We start from the raw sequence: 25,732 nt of genomic DNA, 5'->3' as shown, positions 1-25,732 counted from the left end.
ATCAACACGTCCCCCCAGCTTGATGTCATCTGCAAATATGCTATTGGTACACTCTATCCCCTCATCCAGATCATCAATAAAGATATTAAACAGAACTAGCCCCTGGGGGACACCACTAGTGACCAGCTGCCAACTGGATGCAGCACCGTTCACCACCACTTCCTGGGCCCGGCCCTCCAGCCAGTTCCTAACCCAGCACAGAGTGCCCCTGTCCAAGCCATGGGCTGCAGCTTTTCCAGGAGTGTGCTGTGGGAGATGATGTCAAAGGCTTTGCTGAAGTCCATGTAGACACATCCACAGCCTTCCCCTCATCCAACAGGTGGGTCACCTGCTCATAGAAGGAGATCAGGTTGGTCAGACAGGACCTGCTGGTTAAATGGCTCAGCAACAATGAAGTGAGAAGACAGTGATGGTGACAGGACCAGAGAAGTCACTAAGGGGAAATGTGCGAAAAGGTTGCCACCAGAAAGTTGTCCAAGCACGAGCTCCTGTCTCAGGTTTGTATCACAGTCCTCTCCCAACGCTTCACACCGCCAGAAGCTTTATTTCTGGCTATTTGCAGCTGCTCAGCAGTAAGATTCATCTCTCAGAGACTCTCACTGCCTGACCCTTCTGCCCCCTCCCCCTCCAAGTTTTCCTATTTTCCTTGCTTAACAACTGGACTTGGACTGTCAGAAAGGATCAGGGAGCAGAGCAGAACCACAATCCCACAGGAACCACTGGCAGAGCTCCAGGGGTCAGGCTGTGCAGCCCCACTCAAAGCAGGACCAGCATCAGAGGGATGATTCCACTAAACTGCACAAGTGCCTGTCACTGGTGTAACAAAGGCTGACTGAAATGGGAAGCAGGTTTAAGAGCAACTCCAGGGCCAGGCCAAAGTAAATTCTGAAACTACGAACTTCGAATTTTGGCTATGGGATGGAGCAGCCACAGCTGCCGGAGCTGCACCCTGAACTCCCAGAGCACAGCACAGGACAATGGCACAGCTCTCTGCTCACACAGCCAGAGACACAAAACACAGCTGCTGTTGCTCCTCATGGAACCAGGGCGAGGAGCTGAGCCAGACTTCCTTGGACAGGACACACACGTAGGGAACTGCTGTTCTCTAGAAAGTACAACAGGACTGATGCTAAGGGAGAAGTGATTTAACTCAGAGAAGCAATGTCAGGGTCAAAAATTAAGAGTGCCATCTATACAATTATTTGGAAAAGAAAGCAGAAGTGTAATCCAGGAATTATATCATCATTTTAATCTGATTTTGATATATTTTCTGCAGAAGCCACTTATGGACCATCCCAAAATATTTATTTCTACAAAAATGATGACCTACTGCAAAACAGTGTTGAGTCTGCTCATAAAAAACAAGTACTTTAGAAAATTTTATACTCTACATATACAGCAGTCACTTAATACTATTTTGAATTCTTCTTGAACATACTGATAATTGACCCTCAAAACTCCCCCTGAAATACAACTCTTCTTACCAAAAAGGCCCTGTAAAAAAGTCTACATGACCAGATAACAGGATGGCAGACAGAAAAATTGATCTCTGTATTACATATTATATAACTAAAAATATTATAACATTACCTTGCATCACTTAGGAAAAAAACAAGCCTTCAAGTGCTTAAAAAATTTTACCAATAACTTAAAAAATATGAAGAGAGTGATTACTGCTAAAAGAAACTAAAAAATTCTGGACAGGCAGAGTAAAAGAAAAGATGACAGAATAGCCTTGAAATACAATTAGTTTTGAAACTCTAATACAAAAGTGTGGACTATCACCTTATCCTAAATAGCAGCATTTTTACCATCTCTTCACTACCCCACAGCTCCATCAGCGTTTCACACACCTTCCACTGCTCTTTGTTTCAGGACGACACGAGTTGTCTGATCACACTGGTGCTGACTGACAGGAACACAAAACGTTCTCATTTTGAACAGTAGAAGCCTCAGAGCACAAAGCACTTTTCTCTGTCTCTCTTATAATATTTCTGCAAAGGCTTCCCACCTACAAGATCTTGCACTGAAGTCATAACCATTGTGTTTCTGTCAAATCACTGCCTACTGTCATTAACACTCACCATTACGATCCCTCTCTAGGGTCAAGCCGATGGGGAAAAAAATTTGGTAGAATACATCCTATTCAAAGACACATCTTCCCAAGCAGCAGAAGTACCAGCCTAAATTCAGCTTGAACAAAGTCAAACTCAATGCTTAACAATATTTCCAACCATTTTAATCATCTCCCTTTCCCTTATACTGCGCCTGAGCAAAAATCTATACGTTATTTTTAGTTCCATGTATTTGAAATACCACTGTCCCTCAAAATATTCAAAGTTATCTAGATCATACACATACATATGCAAAACATTTAATGCTGTGTCCAAGAAAGAAAAGCGTTTCCTAGGTGAGGTTGTTTAATTAAAAATTAAAAGCAGATGGCTACAATACAACATAGTTCTGGAAAGAAACTTGAATTCAAGTTAATTACTTCTTTACAGAATTAAAGAGAACGTAAAAACAAAGCTAAATGCTGCAGGATGTATCAACCACAGAAAATCCACCATGGTTAGAAAGACAGGGAGCTCCTGGAGAGGATCCAGCAGAGGTCACAGAGATGATGAGGGGTCTGGAGCATCTCTCTGATGAGCAGAGACTGCAGGAGCTGGGCCTGGAGAAGACTGAGAGCGGATCCCATCAATCCACACCAATATCCCCAAGGGGTGTCAGAGGATGGTCTCAGACTCTGTTCAGCAGTGCCCAGTGACAGGACAAGGAGCAAGGGCCACAAACTCAAACAAAAGTTCCCCTCAGATGAGGTAGAACTTCTCTCCATGGAGGTGGTAGAGCCTGGAACAGCTGCCCAGGGAGGATATGGAGTCTCCCTGTCTGGAGACATCCCAAACCCACTGGACATATCCCTGTGTCACCTGCTCCAGGAGACCCTGCCTGGGCAGGGGGTTGGATGGGGTGATCTCCAGAGGTCCGTTCTAGCCCCAAATATCCTGGGATTCTGTTCTAAGGAGTGCTGCTGAAGTGTGAACTACATTTGTCCCGGTAATGGATAAAAGGGTATTCTACAAACACAGATCTACAGCATAAACAGGAAGTTGGATGAAGTCATCATCAGCTTATGAAACATCATTTCCAATGATTATATAAGAAATAATTGAGATGGTGACAGAGTCCATCCATGCCTCTGTTGTAAATCAACATGAGCTCACCTCCCACACTGCTACCACTGCTCTACCTGCCAAGAACTATCAGAAACATAATTCTTGTTCTTCAGTCACCATAAGAACTGCAGTGGAAATTTACTGGGAGCACTGAACATCTAACACAGACCTCACTGAGAAAGCATATTGCCTCTGCAAGCTGGAAGGCCATACCTGTATTTTCCACTCATTAGTGCACTGAAATGATTTGATTTAAGGGCTCAGAAGAGGGGATCCAGCTCCTGTTCAGGCTCTTACACACTTTCCTGTGGTCTGCAAAGACACAGAGTCCCCACTGCTTGGATTTCAGCTTTGTGCAAGAGAGGCTTAGGACCTTTTATGATAAGCAAACACCCAGACACTGACAATGGAGCAAAAACAACTCACATGAGAGCTGCTTGTTGGGCTGGAGAGCTGTACTACAGGGGGAGAGAAAACGCAGAGGTCCGCCAGGGACAGCCTGAAGGAGAGGGAAGGCCAAGGAGCAGATGGCTGTACTTTCCACGCAGATGTCATGTGGGAATGGAAGAGCTGAAAGGCCTCCAGGAAGAATCTGTCCGTGCCTTGTCTGATTATAGACAGCAATATTCTGACCCCTGTCTGGAAACTGATCAGCACCCAGAATTAACAACACACCACGGGCTTGTGCTCACAGCTGAAGAACACCTGACACTCCAAATAAACCGGAGGATACTGGAAATTTCCTCCTTTTGGTTTACTGGGAGTGCAGGTCACAGTTCAGAGCAGAAACAGTGGCCTAACATTTCTCCCATGCATTCCTCAGCCATGTCCTGTCAGAAGAAACTCACTGGTTCTCAAAGTGGTACATGTCAACTAGAAACATACCTGAAAAAAATCTCCCATAACAACAAAACAAAAAACCCCCACAAACTCCCACAAAACCAAACCAAAACAACAAAAATTATAAGTCTCCACCCCACTGAATCCTCCTGATAAATACACTGCATGACCTGTAGGATTACAGACCAACTTAAAAAAAATAATCAGAAAAAAAGGAAAATCAAAATTAGCCCAGAGTATCTCAGTTTAATTTATATTTGAAAAGGAAAGTATGCACATTAGTGTGTTTTCAAACTATGCTGATAGGTTATTACACCTGGCACACAGGCAGAAAACCTGTATTTGTTCTTAAATTCTTTGTTTAAAATACCACATTATTGTAAAAAGTTATAATAGAAAGGAGAAAAATTCCAAAATATTTCTGCAGGATTTGGGTAATTTTATCCAGATATTTTTGCGCAACACTTGATATTCCTAACTAATATTTTTGAAAGGTGGAAAATGCATTCATCCAGGCTGCAGAGGAAAGGAAAACAGCATGGTGATTGTATTTCTTTATTAGGGGGCTAAAGCATATGTCAAATGAGGACAGACTAAGGAAACTGAATTTATTATGGAGAAAGTTGAGAAGGCATCTCCTACCACCTAAGGGGCTTTTAGAAAAGTCTAGAGCAGATTCTGGTCAAAGAAGCACAATGAAAGGACAAAACCAAGCAGTCACAAGTTGCAAATTGTTCAAAATTCTGCACAGACTTCAGGAAAAAAAACATTCTTTCCCATAAGACCATTTAAACACATAAGCAGATAATACAGTGAAGCTGGGGACTTCCCTTCCTTGAGGATTTTCTGAACTGGACAAACCTACATGAAACCAGAGCTCCAGAAAGCTCATCCAAGCCAAGTTTTTCCAAGATTCTGAGAAAAAAATTATTTAAGAAACTGTGGAAGTTATTAAGAATAATTTAAAATGGTTGTAGCTTTAATTGCACGAATAAGAATAAGAACATATGGGTTGGCTTCACAGCCACTGCTCCAGTAGTTTCTCCCATGCCATGAGACACCACAGGACATTAATTTACTGCTAATAACAACCCACTAACGAGCTCCAAAATGGATCTGACGCTTGGGGTAACTGGTCCCAGTGTTGGTCTGTGCTCACATTGTGGCCTCAGGTAATCAGCTCCCACAAAGGCTTTCTCAGACATCTCAGGAACTCAAGATCTTTGCTTGGAGCACTGGATGCTCTTTGGAAAACCAAGGAACCTTCCATGAAGGAATTCTCTTAACATGTCTTCATCTAGAGGACTTCAACCATCTATCAGATAAGAGGTATCTCCTTCCCTTACCTATGGGCAAACTTCATCTGCAATAGGAAGGGAAGGACATACCATTTAAGATCTTCCAGCCATTTGTAACAGCTGATGTCATCAGAGACTACAAGAAAACCAACTATTAAGCATCGCCATCCTAAAAAACAAACCTACTTTTGAAGATGCTTCAATAATCAACGCAAGTTTGCCTTTGCACATGGTCTGTACCTTGCAAAGACTTTTAGGGCTTTTCCAAGGAAGATCCAGCTGGGTGTTGTTACAGTGCATTGTCTGTAATGATCTTACAACCCAATGTGGCTGAAAAATTGTGCTACCCATGATTTTCTTCCAAAAATGTCTCCATCTGAGCTCTCCATCTACGACTAAAACAAAAATACTCCCAATTCCAAACGCAGAGAGACACCCAGTGAGGTACTAAATACAACAGGCAAAGTTCTGCTCTACCTCCACTCCTTTTTATTTTGCTGTTACTAGAGTTATTCTTCTTCATTGTTGCCAAACCACAGCAGCACCTGGAATAAAACTTTCTAACTCGATCTTTCAGTCACCCAGTGAAAACAGGATGACACTGAGGATGGGGAGAGTGAGCTGAATATAACCACAAATCCTAGTAAGTATAAATTCCTGATGAAGTAATTGGAATGACAGCCAAAAAAAAAGGAGCAGGAATCTTTATTGTTACAGGTGGTAACATGGGAATTAATACTGCTTTCATTCTCCACACCAAAACCAAAGGAAGCTTTGGGGGTTTGGTCATGTACATTAATGGGATTGTTATTTTTAATAATTCTAACTCAAATAGAAATTTGGCTCTCATATATTAAAAAACAAACAAACAAAAAAAAAAAAAACAAGCCTGCAAATGGTAAACAAATGTTGAAATAGGGCTTCAAACCCCAAGAAGCCTGTGTTAATCCCCAGGGAGGCCAAACTCTGGTTTCTGGAAAGAGAAAGAAGATGCTGATTTTGGTCATGATCTGCCTTGAACAATGAGAAGTACAGTACTGACACAAAATATGGGTAGTTATATCGCCACTGCTTACAAGGCACGTCCAAAGGAGCACAGAGATTCTCCATGGCCAAGGGGACCTTTGCAGTTCCCAACCACCTTGCAAAAGGAAAACTGAAACATGGAATGGTTTCCTGAGGCCCTTCCTGTACCTGAGGAGAACAATTTCCAAGCTTGGAAATGAACACTCTAAAACTAATGGACAAAACACACTCTTCCCATGCAAAAAAATTCTGCCTAAAGCCCAACAGCCTGCAGATACTGCTCACCCAACATGCCTGAAGAGAGGAAGTATCATTTAAATCTCACTGCTTAAGCAGAATTTGGCATGGGGAACTTCTCATCTCTCTCAGATAAAGAGCTTTACATGTTTTGTAACGATTTTAATACAGGCTACTGGACAGAAAAGGGGAAACAGCTGGCTGGTCAATTACACTTTTAATTAATGTTTCCTTTGATAAGCTGATACAGATTTAAGCATCCATTAAATGTAATGAAATGAACTTGTAATTTTTCCACAAATTATTTCAGCCTTTCCTGTGAGATGTACAAGATGCTTAAACACAGTCACATTTATAATAGAGTAAATACAAATAGTGTTAGTATTTATGCCTTCTATACACAAAATTTTCTTTTTACTGCCACATTTCTGAACTTTAGGAGTGGCACATTTTAACCAGAAATGGCTAGTTACCTTGATTTCCCATTCCATGAAAAGTTAAGACAAGTGAAAAAGAAGGGAAGTTGTCCTTCCCATGGTTTAACTCTGCATGCAACATACAGATGCTGTACAATATGTATTTTTCTTTCTTGCAAGGATTTACAATCAAGGAGTCAACTGCAAAAAGCTACTTAAATTACTTTACAAATGGAAAAAAAACAGGTGAAGGCAGCGTGGGCTAAATGGTATGCTTTTAAGAAAAAAAAAGGGAAAGGAAGATCAGAATTAAAAGCTGAAGTTCAATTTATCTCATATTTACACTTTGATTTGAGTGAATGCTCTCTCTGGCAATGATTCAGCCCAAAATATAATTTTAAATACCACAAGACTGCACGCCATCTCTGTAGAAGTGAACTGAAAACAGAGGTGGTAGAGTTTCGTGTTTTTTCTGTTTGTTTCTTCTAAATAAGACAAAAATAGAAGAAAAAATAGTATCTTAATTCTACAAGCAATAGATATTTAACTCACCGGATTTTGTAAGTCAAGACCTAAGGAAATTGAATAATAAATCTTTTATTATTGCCAACAAATGAAATGCTTACAATATTAGAGGGAATAGAGGGAATAAAGCTACTAAATGAAACTGTTTATTTTTGTCAAAGAACAGATTCTTGCCCACAAGACACGTGGTCTTTTTGCTCAGGTACCAATCTAGATTCCACTCATAGGAAACAATGAGACAGAAGCACCTGAAAAGACATCCCTATTAATACACATTAATTTCTTAATATTTCTGTGAGTGTATGGACTACAATAAAGGGACTTTATAAAAGTTCCATGCTCAAATAAAATGTTCCATGTTCAAATAAATGTTTTATCCTGAGTCCTCTCTCAACAGCTGACTTGAAATTGTACAGCTGTCAATATGACCACACTTCAAGACAAATTCTACTTTTCTTAATAAGGAGAAGCTATGTTAGAAAAAAGAGGGTTCTTGGCATTTGTGGATTTGGGGGTTTATCTTTTTTCCCAGTTGCAGTTCACTATGAAGCCGCAAAAACTTTTGCACTGATCATATGAAAGGGGCCATGGGACAGCAGAAATGATTCCTTAACCCACCAGAACCACTGTAAAAACTAGTGATACTCTACTCTGTTCCTTTTCTCAGTATGTTAAAAATCAAATGTGTTACTTTGCAGTTAATAATATTTGATAACACGCTAATTCTATATCACAGGACAATTGTTTAATACAGTTGGTACTTCCCACTCTGCCATGGCTCACAAAATTATGTCATGATTTTGAGTAATGAAGAGCAGATTCCAAAATATGCATTCCAAAACATAACTTAATGAAGGTTAATTATAACTGGCTTTGATTATGATAGCTATGAAAGCACTTCTTTACCTAGGCAACCCAAAAGCATTAGCATTCAAACTCTGATGCCAGGTCAAGGCTGCAGTCTGACTGTGGCTGTGTCTGAAACATATGAATTTCTCACACCCAGACTGCTTTATCACGTGTTTATATTTCCACCCAGATTAACTCAAAGCACAAATCCTTTAATTAAATTTCAAACCAAGTATTTTTTTGGTCAAAGCCATGAGAAATAACAAGCACACCATATTTGCAATATATACAAGTGCTTCATGGTGAGGCTTAACTTCTCCACTTATAGACGCAAATGCACGTGCAATCTTTTCAGATAATGAAAACAGCTTAACATATCAATTAATACTGTAAGTAAGGATTTTTGACAACTACACAACTGTTCTCCATAAATAAAAGGCTTCTTTTTTCAGCCTTTTCCTCTTCCTAGCTCACTTTCTCTCAAATGAATCAATTTTCTTTGTATAGCAAACGCAGCAGTGCCCTGGGAACGGATTTGATGGATGGAGTGTTCAGTGGATAAGGAATCAGTTGGATGGTCATATCCTAAAAAGGTTCCCTCCAACCCAAACTCTTCTGTGATTATCTGAACACCACCTTGCTCTTCACAGTGTTTTCTTGTTCTTCCTCAAGCCCTAACAAGAGCTGTCCAGTAAAATGCACAGCCAAAACCCACATGAAGACATGCAGTGAGATGGCATGAAGTTATCCAGGAAGCTGTCCAGGAAAGTTATCCTTCCTTCTCAGAACGCTACACTACCCCAGTGCATGTTAAAGATGAAGAAGGGTGGAAGGGTCTGATTTATGCCCTCTCTGGGATGGGATCTACTGCTTCTCTCTCCATCTAAGGGTCCCCATCAACCACAACTTAGTAGAGGGGTCTGTAGGAGCAGGACAATGCCAAGAGATTCAAGTGAAGAAGTAACAAGTGCCAAGAGGTTCAAGTATACTTGCTACAAAGTGCTTCTAAGTACATCAGTCTCCCTCTGCAGAAACAGCCTTTCACATAAACTGAAAGCAAGTATCATGCATGAAACCTTTTTACATTAAAAAAATACTATATTACTAAGCTTTGTGCTTAATTCATTACTATAGCAGCGGTTTCAAATTCACTATTAAGAACTCAGAAAATATTCACATAAATTTTGGAAAAAATAAAAACCTCTGAAGTACAAATGTCTAACAGTCATTTTTACTATTCCAAATTACCAGAGGAAGAGTCCATGCCTAGAGGACACCCTTCACAAGTCTTTACCAAAAGCCTCTTACCTATGCCATACATAAAAAAGAACATCTATTAAAAGAGACAAATGTCAAATTATCAAAATTAAAGTGTTAGAGACAGCCTGAAAGACAAATCTTGTTCCCTTCTGCAGTTCAGTAGATTGATGGCACATAAAAACCCACTTCAGTTTCATTTTCTTCAAATTTAAGAAAATGAATATATTCTGAGTTTATGAAAAATAAATACTTCATGGGCTTTCTCTCTTCCCTGGGAACCACCACTGCAAGAGCATTATTCTTCTCCTCGTTTTGGTATCACTTATCTGCATGTCAAACATGCAGACAGTTTAGTCTTTCTCTCTCTCTCTCTCTCTCTCTCATCCTTGTCTCATTTACATCACAACATTGTTTTGATTAAAGCTGCTGAATTTCTACCTCCTAGGGTTAACATTGAGGGCAGGAAAGTAGTGGGAAGTAGTGTCTGAGAAGGTAACACATCCAAGGTATCCATAGTGCCACTGTTTCACAGGGAAAGATTTATGTCCCGAGTCAGCTTCAAAGAAGAATAAATTATGGGAAAGTAGTCATTATGAAAAAAAAGAAAAATGCTAGGACTTTAACAAATATGCCAACAAACATTCACAGACTATTAAAAAAAAAATTTAAACTTGCATACCAGTTTTAAGAGGTTAAGAGTCCTTCTCCATTTGAATATGTAAAAAGTCACAGTATATGAATATATACTGAGAGAAAAAAAACAAGTAACATCAAAACTAGAGAGGACAACAAAAAGTAGAATTACTTACATGTGTACCTTGCATAGTTTCTGATCTATCCCATAATAGTAAATCAAATAGGTGCCAAAACATGAAAGCAAAAGCTTTGAAGTTTTACCTTTCCTGCTTCTTTTAGTAAGGTGGGGATCCTAATTAAAAGGTTAACTTTCTGATAGTAAGAAATTGGACAGGCATCAAATCAATTTATTCTTCATTTAATAATTTCTGGCTCAAATGGTGGTGGGGTGGGGGAAATCCAAATGCATGAATATCAAAAATCAGTGCAAAAATGCCACAAATACAGCTACTGAACACAGCATGTTTTCCATACTATTTGCAGTCACATGAAAAATAATGCACCTCGGAAGCAGAAAAGAATTTGGGGAAGCTGATCAGGGCACACATCTTTGCTTTTCTCTCAGGGGATTTGGGCAAGACAAGGCCTGCAAAGGCCAGCTGCTGCTGTAAAAAGCAATGTTAACTTTTTTTTAATGTAATTTATCATCCGGGATAAGAAAATCACAGGGCTTTGCAACTGCCTCTGTGTGTTTCTTTAGCAACAACTCTGCACGCACAGTGGGACAATAATTCCACCCAAAGGATGCCATGTGCCTGTGCTGTGTCCCAAACTGTGAAGGGCAGTTAGACACCATGGAAAATATGACTTTACCCATAAGTCATTTGTTGAATGAGATTTAAGCCCCATGCTTCCCTCACCTGCAGTGCCATAGAAAACAAGAATCAACTCCAGTATTGAGAACAGCATTTTTCATGACCACAACAGCATTAAATTGAAAAAAACCCCAACCCATCCAACAGTTCTGTTGGGTCATTACATGAGGTGATAATACTGTTGTGGAGTTTTTTGCCCTGTCTGTTCAAAAGGAGTGAGCTATGACACGATCAATACTCTCCAGGCAGCTTCCCCACAGCTGGGTTGCCCAGGCCATGAATTGGATTCCTAGCAGAGTAAAATGCCTCCTTAGCAAGTAAACATCTGTTCACTGATGCACTTGGGTTTTGTATTTGCAGAAAATAGCTCACACGCTGGTTTTGTACTTTACTTGCCTTCTTTATTTCCTGCTGCAAACTGCTTGTGGCTTCCACTTACATAAAACATTCTCAAGATGTTTGTCACAGCTTGCCTTTCACTTAAAAATCCATGGGAATATTACAAGCTATAAAACCATGAAACCACTAGTTTTTATGATTGCCAACCCTTTAGGTATTCTTCAGTCCTCTGCTCTGCAATTTAATTCGCAATAGTGGTCACTCTCACTGTAACCCTTTGGTGTCTTGTTTTTGCCACTACAAGCCTTCCTGTCCCTGCTCATCCACAAAAAAAATACCTCCTCAGCATCAACTACATGAATGCACTCTCAGATCTGAGCAACCACCAGCCACATATAAAGATCCACAAAATTAAAAGCATTTTATACTTGTTTACAAGACTTCAATGAGTTCATTCCAGTAGAGTTTCTACTCCTTGACTGAGGACATAAATCCACAACTTCATCCATGAGAGCAATTAGAAATGGATAGCACTCTCTGTGAGAAACCACACAGACAATAGGTCAGTTGTCAGATCACTCTGGTTTTAGATTGTTGGCCAGACATCAAAAAAGATTGTAAAAAAACCAGAACAGTGCAGACTGGGGTAAAACGCTCTGGATTAAAAGCAAAGGACTATTGATCAGTGTGGTTTTACACAGTAGCCAAGAACACCACAGGATAAAACATTTCATAAAAAGGGGCAAATGGAAAAAAAAATAGAAAAAGAGGAGCAAAGGAGCACTCTTAAGATGCACTGGATTTTTCAATGAAACAAAAAAGGGGCACATGAGAAGAGAAAAATAACCAAAAGAAACCTCAAAGATACTGTCAGGAAGATCAGCACAGGTGACGTTCTAAAGTAGCCAACATGCTAAGGAGGGTGGGTGCCCTCTTGACTAGGAAGAACTTGGAGTACAAAACACAGTGTTCTTCTGTAAAAATACACATATTTTCTGAAGGCAAGACTTTTTTCTTGTTTTTCTAGAAAGAAGGAAGCTAAAAACACTAAAATATTTTCCTCCAGGCAGGTCAGCATTTGCAAACAGAACAGTTTGTCCTGAGCCAGTTTCTGCAATGTACATTTAATTTACACTTTGCTTTTGAAGGAAGGCTCTGCATCAAAACTGACCTCCTGTTCAGCATCCTTGATTAGTACTTTTGAGTTCATTAAATCTGCCCTTGAATAGTATCTTCTAGTTATTAACTTTTATGGACAATGTGATGACACTGGTAAGTAGGAGCATTTCTTTTACCACATGAAACAGCAAAGTGTGAGATTCAAACCAGCATGGAACCATGACAGACTTCGATACATTTGCTTCCAACAAGTTTTAAATTACCAAAAGTTTCTAGCTTGTAATATGAATCTACACCATAAATTAAACTATTCCTAAAGCATGCTTAGGTTGGCAAACTCCCGTTTAATCCAAATGGCTACAAAAAATTCTTTAAAAAAAGATGTCATTTAAATCAGTGGTAAAATTACCCATTTATCCACTTTAACTAACCTGGCTTCATACTAACTGAACTAAAACTCCATTTTATGAACAAATCCTACAAGGAGCTACATGATCGTACTACAGCAGCATTTGCCTTCACTAACTGCTCATTAATGTCATCAGCTTTAGACATGGAAAACTTCTAGCAACTTATTTGGCTCTTGTTTTTGATAAAAACAGATTTAGAACAGCAGAATCCTGCCACTCAGCTGTTTTTTCCTTCTTTGCTGTAAATTTGGCAGTGAAAATGAACACAACACCAGAACAGAAGCACCAGCGAACAGTGTGAGTGACACAGCTGAACCTGGATACAGTTGCAGTAACAGGAAGAGAGAAGCACAGCATTCCATAAGCAAGAATTACATACTGTACTGTGCAGACTTAAGGCAGAGACACACACAGCAGTATAGAATATTCACATGTGGTCTTTGTACAGCCCACATCACCGTGGCTGCTCAGTGCCGAGTTGGAACACCAAAGCACCCCCAAGTTACCCACACAACCACTTGCGCAATTCTCACACAGAAAAGACCCTTCTCTCTCCTCAATCTCTCCAAGCTCTTCCTCATGGGACTATTTTTCTCTCCCATCTGTGCCCTTTGTGTTTTTACAAATTCACTGTTTTTCCATTGCATTACTAATACGCAAAGAGATGAGGAGCCTTCTTGAATCACAAGACCTAGTTTCCATGGTTTTAGTCAGAAAGGTCTTCAAAACATTACAGAAATGAAACTTTTCCCGGGAGTTTTTAAAAAAGAGCAGACAAAGACTGAAATTACCAGCTAATAGGCCAACAACCAAACCTGAATTCTTCAGACCTCTCAATATGCATTAAAATGAAATTCCTGCCTGTGTAAAAGCAACTGTATAAAAACTGAAGCCCAGCTAAAAGCACAGGAAAGCAGCATATTGGAATCACTTAAAATAATACTAAATACTTCAGAGCCCTCTAGTGGTTTCATCTTTGGTACAAGAAAATTCATGAAGAATTGTTTTTGAAATAAGACTACTGAAGTGTACTGCAATACTGTCTTTTATTTTTGTCACTCTCCTGTAATTAAGAACATTTAGGCTGGAAAGCTGCCTAGTAAATTACCAGAAAGGCAAAAAATTATACAAGCTAATATCTATTCACAGAATCAGCTAATGGGTAGTATTTTTGGATCTTCATAAAAATGAGAAGTTACTCACAAACGTTTTCAACTGTGCATAACCAGGAGAAAAAAAAAAAAGATACAGCCACTCTCCCAAACCTGCATCACAATGATTACTGAAACATCAAGCTCTGAGCTAGCTCTCTACAGCCCAAGCCTGCATGGTTTAAAAAAAAAAAAAAAAAAAGAAAAACTGATATTTTCTCACAAAAATTGCATCTGCAAGATTTCACAAGCCTACCCCACCTGTTCAGAGAATTGCTTCATCTTTAATCTATCACCCTACCAATTATATCCTCTTCTGGCTTTATTACACAGTAAAACTGATACAGAAAACAGGTAACAAATTTCCTCTTGAAATACACAAAGACAACTCAAAACATAAGTAGATAATCAGTCACAACACTCACAAGTCTGTACCCAAGTTCAAGATAGTGTAATAGGAGAAACAGAATCAAATACCAGTTGCAAAGATTTTCTATACCTATTTACATTAATAGAAACAAAAAGAAAAAAACACTTTTTTCAGAAGTCAAAGGTAAGTGCATAAGCTTGGAAATTATTCCAACAAATCCTATGATCAGGAGTGTGGTAGCAAGACTATCTAAATGACCACGTTTAGGCACATGAATCTTTCACAGGCCAGAGAGAGAAGCCACAAATTTAAGTACAATTTAAGAATAAGAGGCATTTGGGAGATTTTCAACCCAGCAGCAAACTACTTCTGAAATGAGCCTCTACAGAACTACACATCTATACCTGCTTCTGGATCTAAACTCTATCAATAGGTGTGCTGTATCTAAAAAATAAAAAATAAAAAAGCCTCAAACACAAAATCCCTTCGAAACTTACCTCCTGGAGGTTATACTGCTGATGAGCTTTTCAGATTGATCTGACAACCTGGATGGAAGAATTATTTCAACTGGCTGCAGGCGCAAAACTCGACTCTCCAATTCTGAGCGAGACGCAGAGTCCCGAAAACAGTCAAAAATTACTTCTCCAGTAGTTGGTTGGATCACCTGTCAAATAAAAAAAATACATATATATCCACTGGATATTTACAATTCCAGGGAGTGTTTCATTGACTCAAACTGTTAAACCAGAAAGAAAATCTATGGTGTACAGCACAAAACTGTACAGCACCCACACACACAGTGAACGTGGCAGATCAAAAAACATAAATTGTGTTTTTGTCAAATCTATAGTATTGTAATAACTTCAAAAGACTGTCATGACTTTGTCTTGGTAAGTGGCAGCAATACATTAAAAATATAAATGTGCTCTTGTTGTCATCAATCCACCACTGTTCAACTTTTCATACAATTCAAATCTATGTACTTGAAGTCTATGAAAGCTACACATAATTCAGCCTGGAATCTAAACATGTGCTTTTGTTGTTCTCTCCCATCTGCAGTGTGACATTCAAACACAAGCACAATCAAGATGCTTTTAAATTAATTAATTACCAGCTGACCAGGCTTCAGTTATCACCACGTTTTGCTGGTTAAAGTGATTGGTTTTAATCTTCACCATAAAAGAGAATACAAATCTGAAGTGTAAATGGTAAAAAATCCTAAGTCTTTTGCTCTAAAGAATAGTATTTTATATAGGAAAAAAGCAGTCACAAGCTTTAAAATATTGACCCTAAAAATGTTTAAAGTTAGTAAAGCATCTGAACTAATGATTTCCCTGTATTTGGTTAAAATATGTTTTCAAGTGAAACAACAGCAAATACAGTTTCATGAATATTCAACTATCAACTCCTTTTCTGTAGTTTTCAAATGTAAAGTCATCACAGTTCACATACAGATGATATCTTACCTAAACTGCCCCTTTTTAACAACAACAAAAAAATCCAGAAAAAAGTAATTTAAAGAAATCAATTCCCCACCCAAAATAAAATATATAAGACAGATCATGACTTTAAGAAGGTAATCACCCACCTCTCAAAAAAACCCAACAAAACCACTCCACACAAACCCTAAAATACTGATTCCCCTATGAAACTAACTTACCATAATGCCTATAACAATGTCACCTGTCTTCCTGCCCCTTAGGTTTTCTCCATTTTCACAGCAACAGAGGAGGTAGTTATCAGGGACATCTCTTGTTACCTCTTCAACATCTACAGAATCATCCAGCTTCAGCAAAGGGTTCACATGTAACAAGTGTTAAAAAAACCAGTACAGAGATTTGGGTGGATTGTTCACAGGTCCTTCTGGATCTAAGTCCTTCTCTACTCACAAGCACTAATCTAAAAATCTTTTTAGGTCCTGGTATCTGATAAGTTAGTTCAAGAAATTAAAGAAAAAAAATGAGATAGATAAGGCAGGAGATTGGAAAACGAAAAATAGAAGGGAAGAAACTAAAGTCACTGGTTAAAAGCTGTTTCTATCTCATTTTTGCATTTTCTAGGCAGGACCTGCAGAACATGGCAGACTTGGGAAGCCCACTCTCTGCCTTCAGAAAGCAACTACAGTAAACATAACCTCTGCTGTTTCACAACAAACCTACAGGAGATTAAATTCTTTGAAAAGCCAGCCAGATGTTTTACACAACATAAAATTAAAGGAATTTGGTTTCCTGCTGCCACTTGCTACTCATGTTCCATCCAGGTGATAATACTGGAATCAAGACCTCTCACAAACCAAAGGTTAGATCTGAAACCAAACTTGTTTGAAAAGGATATCTTCTCCAATAAGTGTAGACTTAGTGTAGAGAGCAGTCAGCTTACGGCTGAAGAGAGAGCTTTTGTTTTCTCCAGCAGCTTTCAGTGCTGCAGTTTCCATTTGTTTTATTACTCCAACCTACAGGCAAACAAGAAACAAAGTTAGATCTCTGATAATAAATTATTATTTTTACTATTTCATATGATTGATGATATTTTTAGACGTGCAAAGAGCAAATGCATGATTCAAGCTGGAGTGCATCATCAACAGAAAGGGCAGAGGCAAACATCAATCCTACTAATGAGAAAGGCATTCCTTTTCCTGACCCTTTGTCTACTCCTAATTGCCTTCTCAGCCTCTGCCCCTGTGCTTCTTGTCCTATTTTGAAACAACTAAGCTACAGTTCACTGCTTATCAGAGAATGGTTGCTGCAATCAATTTAGATTCAGCATATTCTGTGACATTCTTTTCCTAAAACCAGAAAAAGAGCTATCAACAGAAAGCCATAGATTTACAGGGATCAAGGACAGGAAGGAAAAAAAATTGGGCTGGGATAAGGAAAACAAGGATGTGAGGAACAATAAAAGAGAGGATATATACATTTCTCTTTATCAAATGGAAAGACTTTATAAAGAAATATTGAGAGGAAAAATTGTTCCAGAACTGTTCCTGAAAACATGAAGATACTTTTCTGTAAAACAGAGGAAGCCTGAATCTACTTAAGGTCCATGACACCTCCCAGAACAGAGGAATTGAAACAAAGGACATTTTTAATTGCAGAAGCAGGTGATAATGAGCTGCCCATTTCTCAGCTGAAATAAGACTCTGCTTACAATAGGTGCAAGTTATTTCAGGGCTATTCTGTGCTCAAGAGGATTTAATAAAGGTCAAAGATGACCTTATGTCCCTTTGCCACAAGGCGCCGCACGTGGACAAACAGCCGGTGGCTCGGAATACTGGCAGTCATGAAGTTGTGATCCAGGTGGCAATAGATGTTCAGTTCTCTAGCTGCAATCTGCAAAGTACAAGAAAAGTCAGCCGACAGGTCAGAAAGTCATTCAGGAGGGTAAGGAGCTTATCTCTATGACAACAGTGATGCACAGCTACAATTAAAAGCTCAGTGTCAAAGGGAAAACATTCCAGGAGAAAGCCTGGAGGGACTGGGCCCCTGCACCTTCCTGTCTTGGCACTGCCACAAGCAGGGGCTTCGCTATCACAGACTTCACCTGTCAGATTTTTAGGGTGCAGTTTGATCTTCACCACTGTGAGGCAAACCACATATACTGTACACACAGGGTCTGAAACACAGCTCAACAGATGGTCAAATAATTTTTGCACTCCTAAAAACACAAAAGGAATGGAGGTATTTAATTTGTGGTTATTAAGATGGGATTAAGCTGGCTAATCAATTAAAATACTGAAAAATCAATATCGAAGAGTAGTAGAAACTGAATACTTAATAAAAAAGAGTAACAACACTTACTGAAATGTGACATTATCATGTGTGATTCGTATTTGACTTTCTGCCTTTTAGTTGTTCACTGACTAGACAATGTGTGTTAAGCAGGAACTGCAGCCAAACACTGACCTGTCTCCCTGGACCACGTATTTCTATTTCTGGACTATGAGTACACCAGCAAATGAGTAGACAAATTACACAGCCCAAATTTCATGGGGAAAATTAATTCCCAGTAACTAAGCAACATTTCTCACTGGTCTCGAGTGTGGAAATAGTACCAATCAAAGGTAGGCAGCAAAGACTTTGGGACACATCACAAAAAAAATCCCCCAACATTATGAACCATTAATGAACCATCACTTCAAAATTATGTTTTTGTCAAGTCTTTTCAAGTTCCTACAGATCTGGCATGTGTAGATGCCACATCTGAACACGCATTCAAAATACCCTCTGTATCCAGACTATACTTGCTATGTTCATCTCTTTTTACAGTACTTGTTCCACTGTCTTCCAAACTGAAATACTCCTGGTAGAGTTTTAAGCCAATTCACTTCTGAGAGTTTTTCACTTTTAACTCTGACAAGTACTTATTCTGGGAATTCACCTTAAATTCTCAGCATGCATGACAGCAAGCACTACCATCCAATTACAAAATAATAAAGCCTATTTTGGCAAAAAGTTTAAGCATGTAGAGATTTTTTCACCTTGATTTCAAGTATCAGAAGAACCCACAAAGAAACCTCCCTTCTGGAAGTAGTCATAGACAGCGTAGGACACCAGTACAATGCAACAATCTTTGCATAACCCTGGCAAAAATTACCTCTGCATCTTCTCCAAAGAAGCGGTATTTGTATCCACATTCCACACACAAAACAGCATCTTTATACTGTTTCTTCATTTCTATGAACTGAAGTTCTAATGGAGTGTAAATGCTTTTGGTTCTTTTATTAAGATTTGTATCCAAAGCATTCTGAGTATTTTCATAGGACTTAAGAGATGCAGAAAACTGACTAAGATCACATCGTACCTCCTCCTGTAAATAAAGGATGGAAAAGTACAGTTAGGAATCATGAAACAAATCAATTGCCCCCATATACCTTGGCTTCCATTGACCACAGAGCTAAAGACTCTTCTTGCATTAAATAGCCCAAAGAGCTGCAGCAAAACTATTAAAGTAGGATATACACAACACAGTTTATTTGGAATTAAAAGGAATTAAAAAGTCAGGAAAGTCAAAGTTAGCTGACTTGCTGTACAACAATCCTCAGACACCTCAGGTGAAATCATATGCTTATTGTATCATAAGTTCTCAAAACACAGATCAAGAGCCATGCAAGCTGCAAAGATTGGGCAGTCCAAACTGGCCAGCTATTAAAATAACCACTCCAGTTTACAGTAAGAAACTCCAGTGTAGAGAGATTATTGATGTTCCAAAACTCCACAGTAAATCCAGAAATAAAACAATTTGAGTCTCAGTTCACTGTCTCAACCACCAAAACTATATTTATTCTCCAGTCTGCCCTTATTACGTAAGTTCAGCAAACCTTCCAAAATAATTTATACACAAAAAATCTATACTACAGTTTCTAAAATCCTTAACATGTAAGACTTTGAGCAGCTGTCTCTCAGCAATTTACCATTCACAATGACATTACGCAGCCTATTCTTGTCAAGCAACTTCAGGTCTACAACTCAGCGTTGTTCTGTGTTGTCAGCAAGGTGATGGGTTCAGTCTTTCATTAGGGCAGCGAACAACACTGATAAGGCATTTTTCACTTACAGTGAAGTTCTTCCTCACTCATATCACAATATCAAGTACCAATAAAATTTGTTCAAAAAAAAATACTAACACAACACCCTCTACAGGTTTTTAAAGCCTATGATCATTCAAAACACAATTCATTAGGTTGTGCTGCAAAATTCTGTATCTGCAAATAAATCCATTAGACTTCCATTTCTAGCAAGCGCCCCATCCAGATGACAAGCAACCAAGTGAACAGACTGTTTTGCAGCCGTGATAACTCAGAAGAAATACAGAGACGGCTTAAATCATACACTCTGGGTCATAGGAATGTACAAAGACTGCAGTCAGAGAACAATCAGGGAAAAAGAACACTTTAACTGCAAAATTCCCACAATTGCACACCATCCAGCAAGACAGCACAGCCCAGGACAAATAAAGCTGCACCAGAACTTGGATGGCCCCAGGAGCTCAGATGTCTCTACTGCAAAATCCTGAGCCCAAGCACTCAGCAGTCCTCAACCCAAGGTCTGTGCCAGCCCAGCAGGAAGACCTTGTCTCATTTTAGGGGAAATCGTAGCGACAACCACATGAATAAAGGTCATGAAAGGAAACAAAAGAAGTAAAAACAGAGAGAGAAGTTGAATCACTGAGATGGTTGTAAGTTAGCAGCTTGAGGGATTTAGAGGAAAATCACTTACATAAACAGGTTAAAACTGCAGGAAAAAATCAAGATACAAACATCTAAAATGAGCTGCTCCAAGAAGGCAGGCCAGCCCTGGAATTAGTTTTCTGTGTTCTCCAAGGAACCACATCTACATCACCTCAATCCCTTATCACAACAGAAATATCTTGCCACAAGCTGTTCACCATTTTGAGCTCACACTCACACAAACCAGACACTCCCAGTTTAAGTTCATGAGCTTCAGGCAGGGTTAAAATCAACTGTATAACCTTCCATACATCCTCCTTCCCTCAAAGAGTCAGATATAAAACTTCACTAAAGAGCAGTTGCCACAATAAGCCAGGAGATACCTTTTAGGACCTGACACCTAAAAAACCGAATTAACTAAAGTTAATTAGACCCATAATTAAAGAAGAAGCAAAGTACTACTACTCTTACAAAGTACTATTACCCCAGTCTTATTGACTTGCATCATACATATAATAATGATAATTTTTCATGCGAGCTACCCATATCTTCTGCAGATGAAAAAGCAGTGGTATCTCTAGTAGTCAGATTTACCAGCCACTGGATTAGGCTACATCTCAGCAATACTTCTAATATTTATGTAAAGAAAGACTGGTAGAAACTTGACAGCCCACATCAAAATTGGTAGAATTGAAAGAAAGATGAGCCAAGTACCAACTGAACATGCGTTATTATGATATTACAGCTTCACTCAATCACAAGATACACTACCAGTGTCTCTGCTCTCATTACTGCTGTTTTTCAGTGGTATTACTGAAGAGCTAAAGATGCATCCTGTTCACTACAAGAAGAGCTTCAGGAAAGCAGGGTCTGTGGGGTCTGTCGGGTTCTGCTGCACTATTTCATGACAGAACACAAAAACACAAAGCTTCTGCCAAAACTTGCTTTTTTTAAACCATGACAAGCAATCTACACACCACAGACCACAGCTCTGCATACCTTCTGAGCAACCTTTGGGTCAGTGTCCCAAGATGGAAGAGGGATCTTCAATTCTGAACTTCTCCCAGTAATACTGGGACATTTCTTCAAACTCTCGGACTCCTTCTCCTGAAAACCATCCTGGATTCTGGTACACTGCTGGTCTGAATCACTGCAGAATTCTCTCAGTCTGTCTAGAGTTTGCAAACATATACAGGGCTTTTCATGCTTCTGAGGTTCTTCTTCAGTAAAAATACACAACAAAAACATTAGCAACTTATTTTCTAAAGCAGAATGTCTATTAGAATAACATCAGTAAGCACAGAACAAAATCATTTTGCTCCATCTCTCTCTTCTCTACATTCCTTCTCCTCTCCCATTGCAATATTCTCCCAGACTGACAGAGTCATGCATGGAACCAGATTGATTAACTCCCTGGAAAACCAGTATTCCTCATTTGTGTGCTTGGTCATACATGGGAAAAGACACACAGCTATTTTCTGGGCTGGTAACTACAAAGCCACTAATTTAGTCAAGAATATTGGAAATCAAGTAGAATTTTTGTCAGTCCAGGTTTTGGCAGTATTGCTACTTGGTGGTGTCTTACTGGTACTTCAAACCATTGCACCGACAAAACTGAATATAGTTCCCACTTTAAAAAACTTAGGAGGCTAATTCTTTTAAATGAAGTGCAATGAACTTTATATACACTCATTTGTTTTTGTACCAGCATTATTTTATTAAACTCTTGGTTCAAAGCCAGATGGAACTCAGGTATTTTCAAGACAATGGAGGGGCTGTTGTTTCCCAGGTGAGAATTTACTTCAGGGTAGCCTTTGGGTACACCAGTTACAGACCAGGCTCTACAGAGCTCTCAAGTGTCAGTTGTGCTTCAGAACAAGACTGTTAAACCAACACAGGAAGGAAAGTTGCACCATTTCTGCCTGGACATTTGGACTTTACTGACTGAACAACCTGTTAAAGCTGAGTGAGCTGAAGGGAATTTGCAGAGTAATTCTGGAGCAAGGCTCAAATTCCTAGCTCCTGTGCCACAGAAAGGTTCTTGAACAGTTCAGGAATATGCTCATTATGGCTCTTCGGAGTTGTATCTTACACTCAAGGGACACTTCCTGAAGTACTGAGACACTTTTTTCACATTTGACAATGACAAACTATTTACTGGCTCTCAATGCTTGGAGGTTTGTTTACAGTCAACTCACTTTTTTCCTGAGTCTTCAATGGGTTACAGATATCTTCTAGAGTGATTTGTTGTGCCCTGGGCTTCTTTTCACAGGGTTCATTGCCTTCAGTTGATGTGCTCCTTTTTGTGCCACATTCAGAAGCCTGAAACATAAATTACACAAAGAAGTTCAGTTCCTTTTTCTCTTTGCCATCCTCTGTGAAAGACAGTAATGCAACCAAGCATTTTGTAAAGAGATAATACAAAATTATTGAATAACCCATCCCTGAAGTGTCCAAGGCCAGGCTGGACAGGGCTTGGAGCAACCTGGTCCATTTGGAGGTGTCCCTGCCCATGACGATGTATGGAAGGAGATGAGCTTTAAGGTCATTTCCAACCAAACCCTTCCGTGATTCTATGAAAATAATTTACCATATACAAAATTCCTAACTATTTTACCTATCTACATGTTTTGTTTATAAAACAGTTCTTCTAGCACTTGAGGCTACAAGAGGAAGAGGAACAGTACATCTTGTGATCAGGTTGGCTGTTATGCTATAAAAGAAACACCTGCAGCTATTGTGGCTTCAAAAGGCAGCTTAGAGCACTTCTGTGGCAGAGAACTGAACCAGTATTTAACAGACTTTCCCACAACACCACAGCCACCACCTGTGCCTGAACCAGAGCTCTTCTGCAAATCCTCACTCCCACAGTCCAGAGCTCTCTCCTTGCCAGACACTGGCTGTTCACCCCCAAGAGGCACCATTCCCTATGGACTGAATCCCAGTGATGATGGGATCACCTCCATCTGCTCCACACCATCCTGCAAGTATCAGTCCAGGCTTTAAAAGGTTTCCCTAAACTACCTGTAAGCACCTGGGTTTGTACAAAATACAGCACTGTCAACCACTGCTCCTTAGATGTCTTTTGACACGTGCACTTGAACACCATATAAACCAAAAATTCGTCAATTTATGCTGTTTCATCAGTGATCTATTGCTTAACAGCATGCAAGAAGTTTGACTAAATATAAAGAAGTAACTTAGAGTTCCAACAACATATAAACACTTAACAAATAAGCACACAGCAGATGCTTTCAGCTGCCTGCAGCCACATTTCATATGGTAATCTCAGAGTGTTTAATTGAGGAATTTCAATTTCCTTACAACTAAGCAGGAGCTCCACCCCCACCAACTAAGTTCATAACCTCTCTATAACCTATTCATATGTACAGCCCATATAAGTAGCAAAGCTTCTGAATCCACTTTTAAATACCACCAAATTAACACTAATTAGGAAGCTTTCTCTGCATGGGCAGAAAGCTGCAATCATACCTTTAAAAATGCATTTGGACCAAAGGTAACCAAAAAAGTTGCCTTGACACACAGGTGGAAAAAGCAAATGACCATCCCAGGCTAGAAGGGGCTGGAAATTTTAACTACCGGAAGACTGGAAAACATAAACTCAGCATGAAAACCAGTTCCTAAGAGATAGCAGTTTTTAACCAGTGGTGATACAAAGAGGCTGCTGGATCATTGCAAGCTGTTTTGGCCTTGCACCCAACAGCAGAGCCACCTGGAGTTGCCTGAGCTCCATCACCTGGGCCATGAGCTCAGCCTGCTACATGCCAGAGTTGTCCACAAAATCTGATTTGTCATCTGGTGTGCAACAAGCCAATAATTACACACCTGAAAGACACTGAATATTTATTTCAGAACTTCACAGGCCACAGGTTCGCAGTGTGTTCCACAAATCCAGCACAACAACTGGACTTTCTGTGTCATCATTTATACACAGAAATCCAGAATTAGTAACTTCCCAAGCACAGCCCCTCTATCAGGATTGATTAGTCATTTCCCTAGAGGTTACACAACGCCAGCCAACTTCTACATGTGCTCAGGGGAAGGGTCTGCACTTGGGCTGGGTCTTTTTTGGCCTGTAAGTGTGGGGTTTAGTATTATAATGAACACAGTTCAGCCACAGGATACACAGACCTTGAGTATTTTGCCAATTAGCAACGTGTACATAGGCACACATCAACATCTTTATTTCACCCTGAATTCTTGTTGGTCCCAGGATGTCCTTCCCTAAGGGATGCAGCTGCTGCCTGTCCCACTGACCAGGTCTCTTTCCTTGTTGATCAGGAAACAACACAAAGATCAAACATCAAAGAACATCCTGACTTAAGATAATCTCTACATATTCCACATTTTGCAACACCAGGAGGCACAATCTGTGCCAGGGATCCAATATGGGAGCAAAGCCCCAGTGACATGGACGAGCACCCTGGCCCTGCCCAGCTCATCAAACCTGTGCTGAGCTCCAGCTCCTGCAAAATGGGACATCCTGGATCACAGAATGGTTGGGGTTGGAAGGGTCCTCTGGAGATCACCCAGCTCAACCCCCTGCCCAGGCAGGGTCACCTGGAGCAGGTGACACAGGGATATGTCCAAGTGGGTTTGGGATGTCTCCAGACAGGGAGATTCCGCACCCTCCCTGGGCAGCTGTTCCAGGCTCTGCCACCTCCATGGAGAGAAGTTCTGCCTCATGTTGAGGGGGAACTTGTTGTGTTTTATTTTATGGCCATTGCTCCTTGTCCTGTCGCTGGGGCACCACTAAACAGAGTCTGGGACATCTTCTGACACGCCTTGGGGATATTGGTGTGGATTGATGGGATCCCTTCCCAGTCTTCTCCTCTCCAGACTAACCAGGCCCAGCTCCTGCAGTCTCTGCTCATCAGGGAGATGTTCCAGACCCCTCATCACCTCTGTGGCCTCTGATGGACCCTCTCCAGCAGCTCCTTGTCTTTCCCTTGTCTGAGGATGCCCTCAGAGTGCTCGGTACCACTGCCCCGTGTCACACAGGTGCTGCAGTCGGTCCCTCGCCTGCGGGAACCCCTGTCCTGCCCGCCCTTCCTTCCGTCCCTCCCTGCCCTGGC

General features: G+C 40.0%; 1 protein-coding gene across 10 annotated transcripts in view; it reads right to left on the bottom strand.

The window, feature by feature from the left end:
* Positions 1-25,688, bottom strand: part of MSH3 (mutS homolog 3) — a 94,824-nt gene extending 69,136 nt beyond the window's left edge. For 3 of the 10 annotated variants that reach the window (XM_017806225.1, XM_017806223.1, XM_017806224.1), the window contains exons 1-8: positions 24,129-24,322; positions 22,835-22,958; positions 21,636-21,856; positions 19,064-19,276; positions 17,683-17,799; positions 16,805-16,922; positions 16,131-16,276; positions 14,968-15,134 (exon numbers count right to left, since the gene is read on the bottom strand). In XM_017806225.1, coding sequence (XP_017661714.1) covers positions 14,968-15,134; positions 16,131-16,276; positions 16,805-16,922; positions 17,683-17,799; positions 19,064-19,276; positions 21,636-21,856; positions 22,835-22,958; positions 24,129-24,203 — 1,181 coding nt within the window. In that variant the 5' untranslated portion in view covers positions 24,204-24,322. Of the gene's footprint in view, positions 1-14,967; positions 15,135-16,130; positions 16,277-16,804; positions 16,923-17,682; positions 17,800-19,063; positions 19,277-21,635; positions 21,857-22,834; positions 22,959-24,128; positions 24,323-24,369; positions 24,570-25,502 lie in introns of those variants that run through there. The other 7 variants (XM_017806227.1, XM_017806228.1, XM_017806222.1 and 4 more) reach the window with 6 other exon arrangements.
* Positions 25,689-25,732: the final 44 nt, after the last annotated feature.

This window comes from Lepidothrix coronata, unplaced genomic scaffold (assembly GCF_001604755.1).
Source record: "Lepidothrix coronata isolate B3197 unplaced genomic scaffold, Lepidothrix_coronata-1.0 Scaffold14, whole genome shotgun sequence".
In the NCBI taxonomy this organism is placed as follows: domain Eukaryota; kingdom Metazoa; phylum Chordata; class Aves; order Passeriformes; family Pipridae; genus Lepidothrix; species Lepidothrix coronata.
Note: the sequence above shows the minus strand (reverse complement) of the source record. Positions and strands in the feature narration are given on the sequence as shown.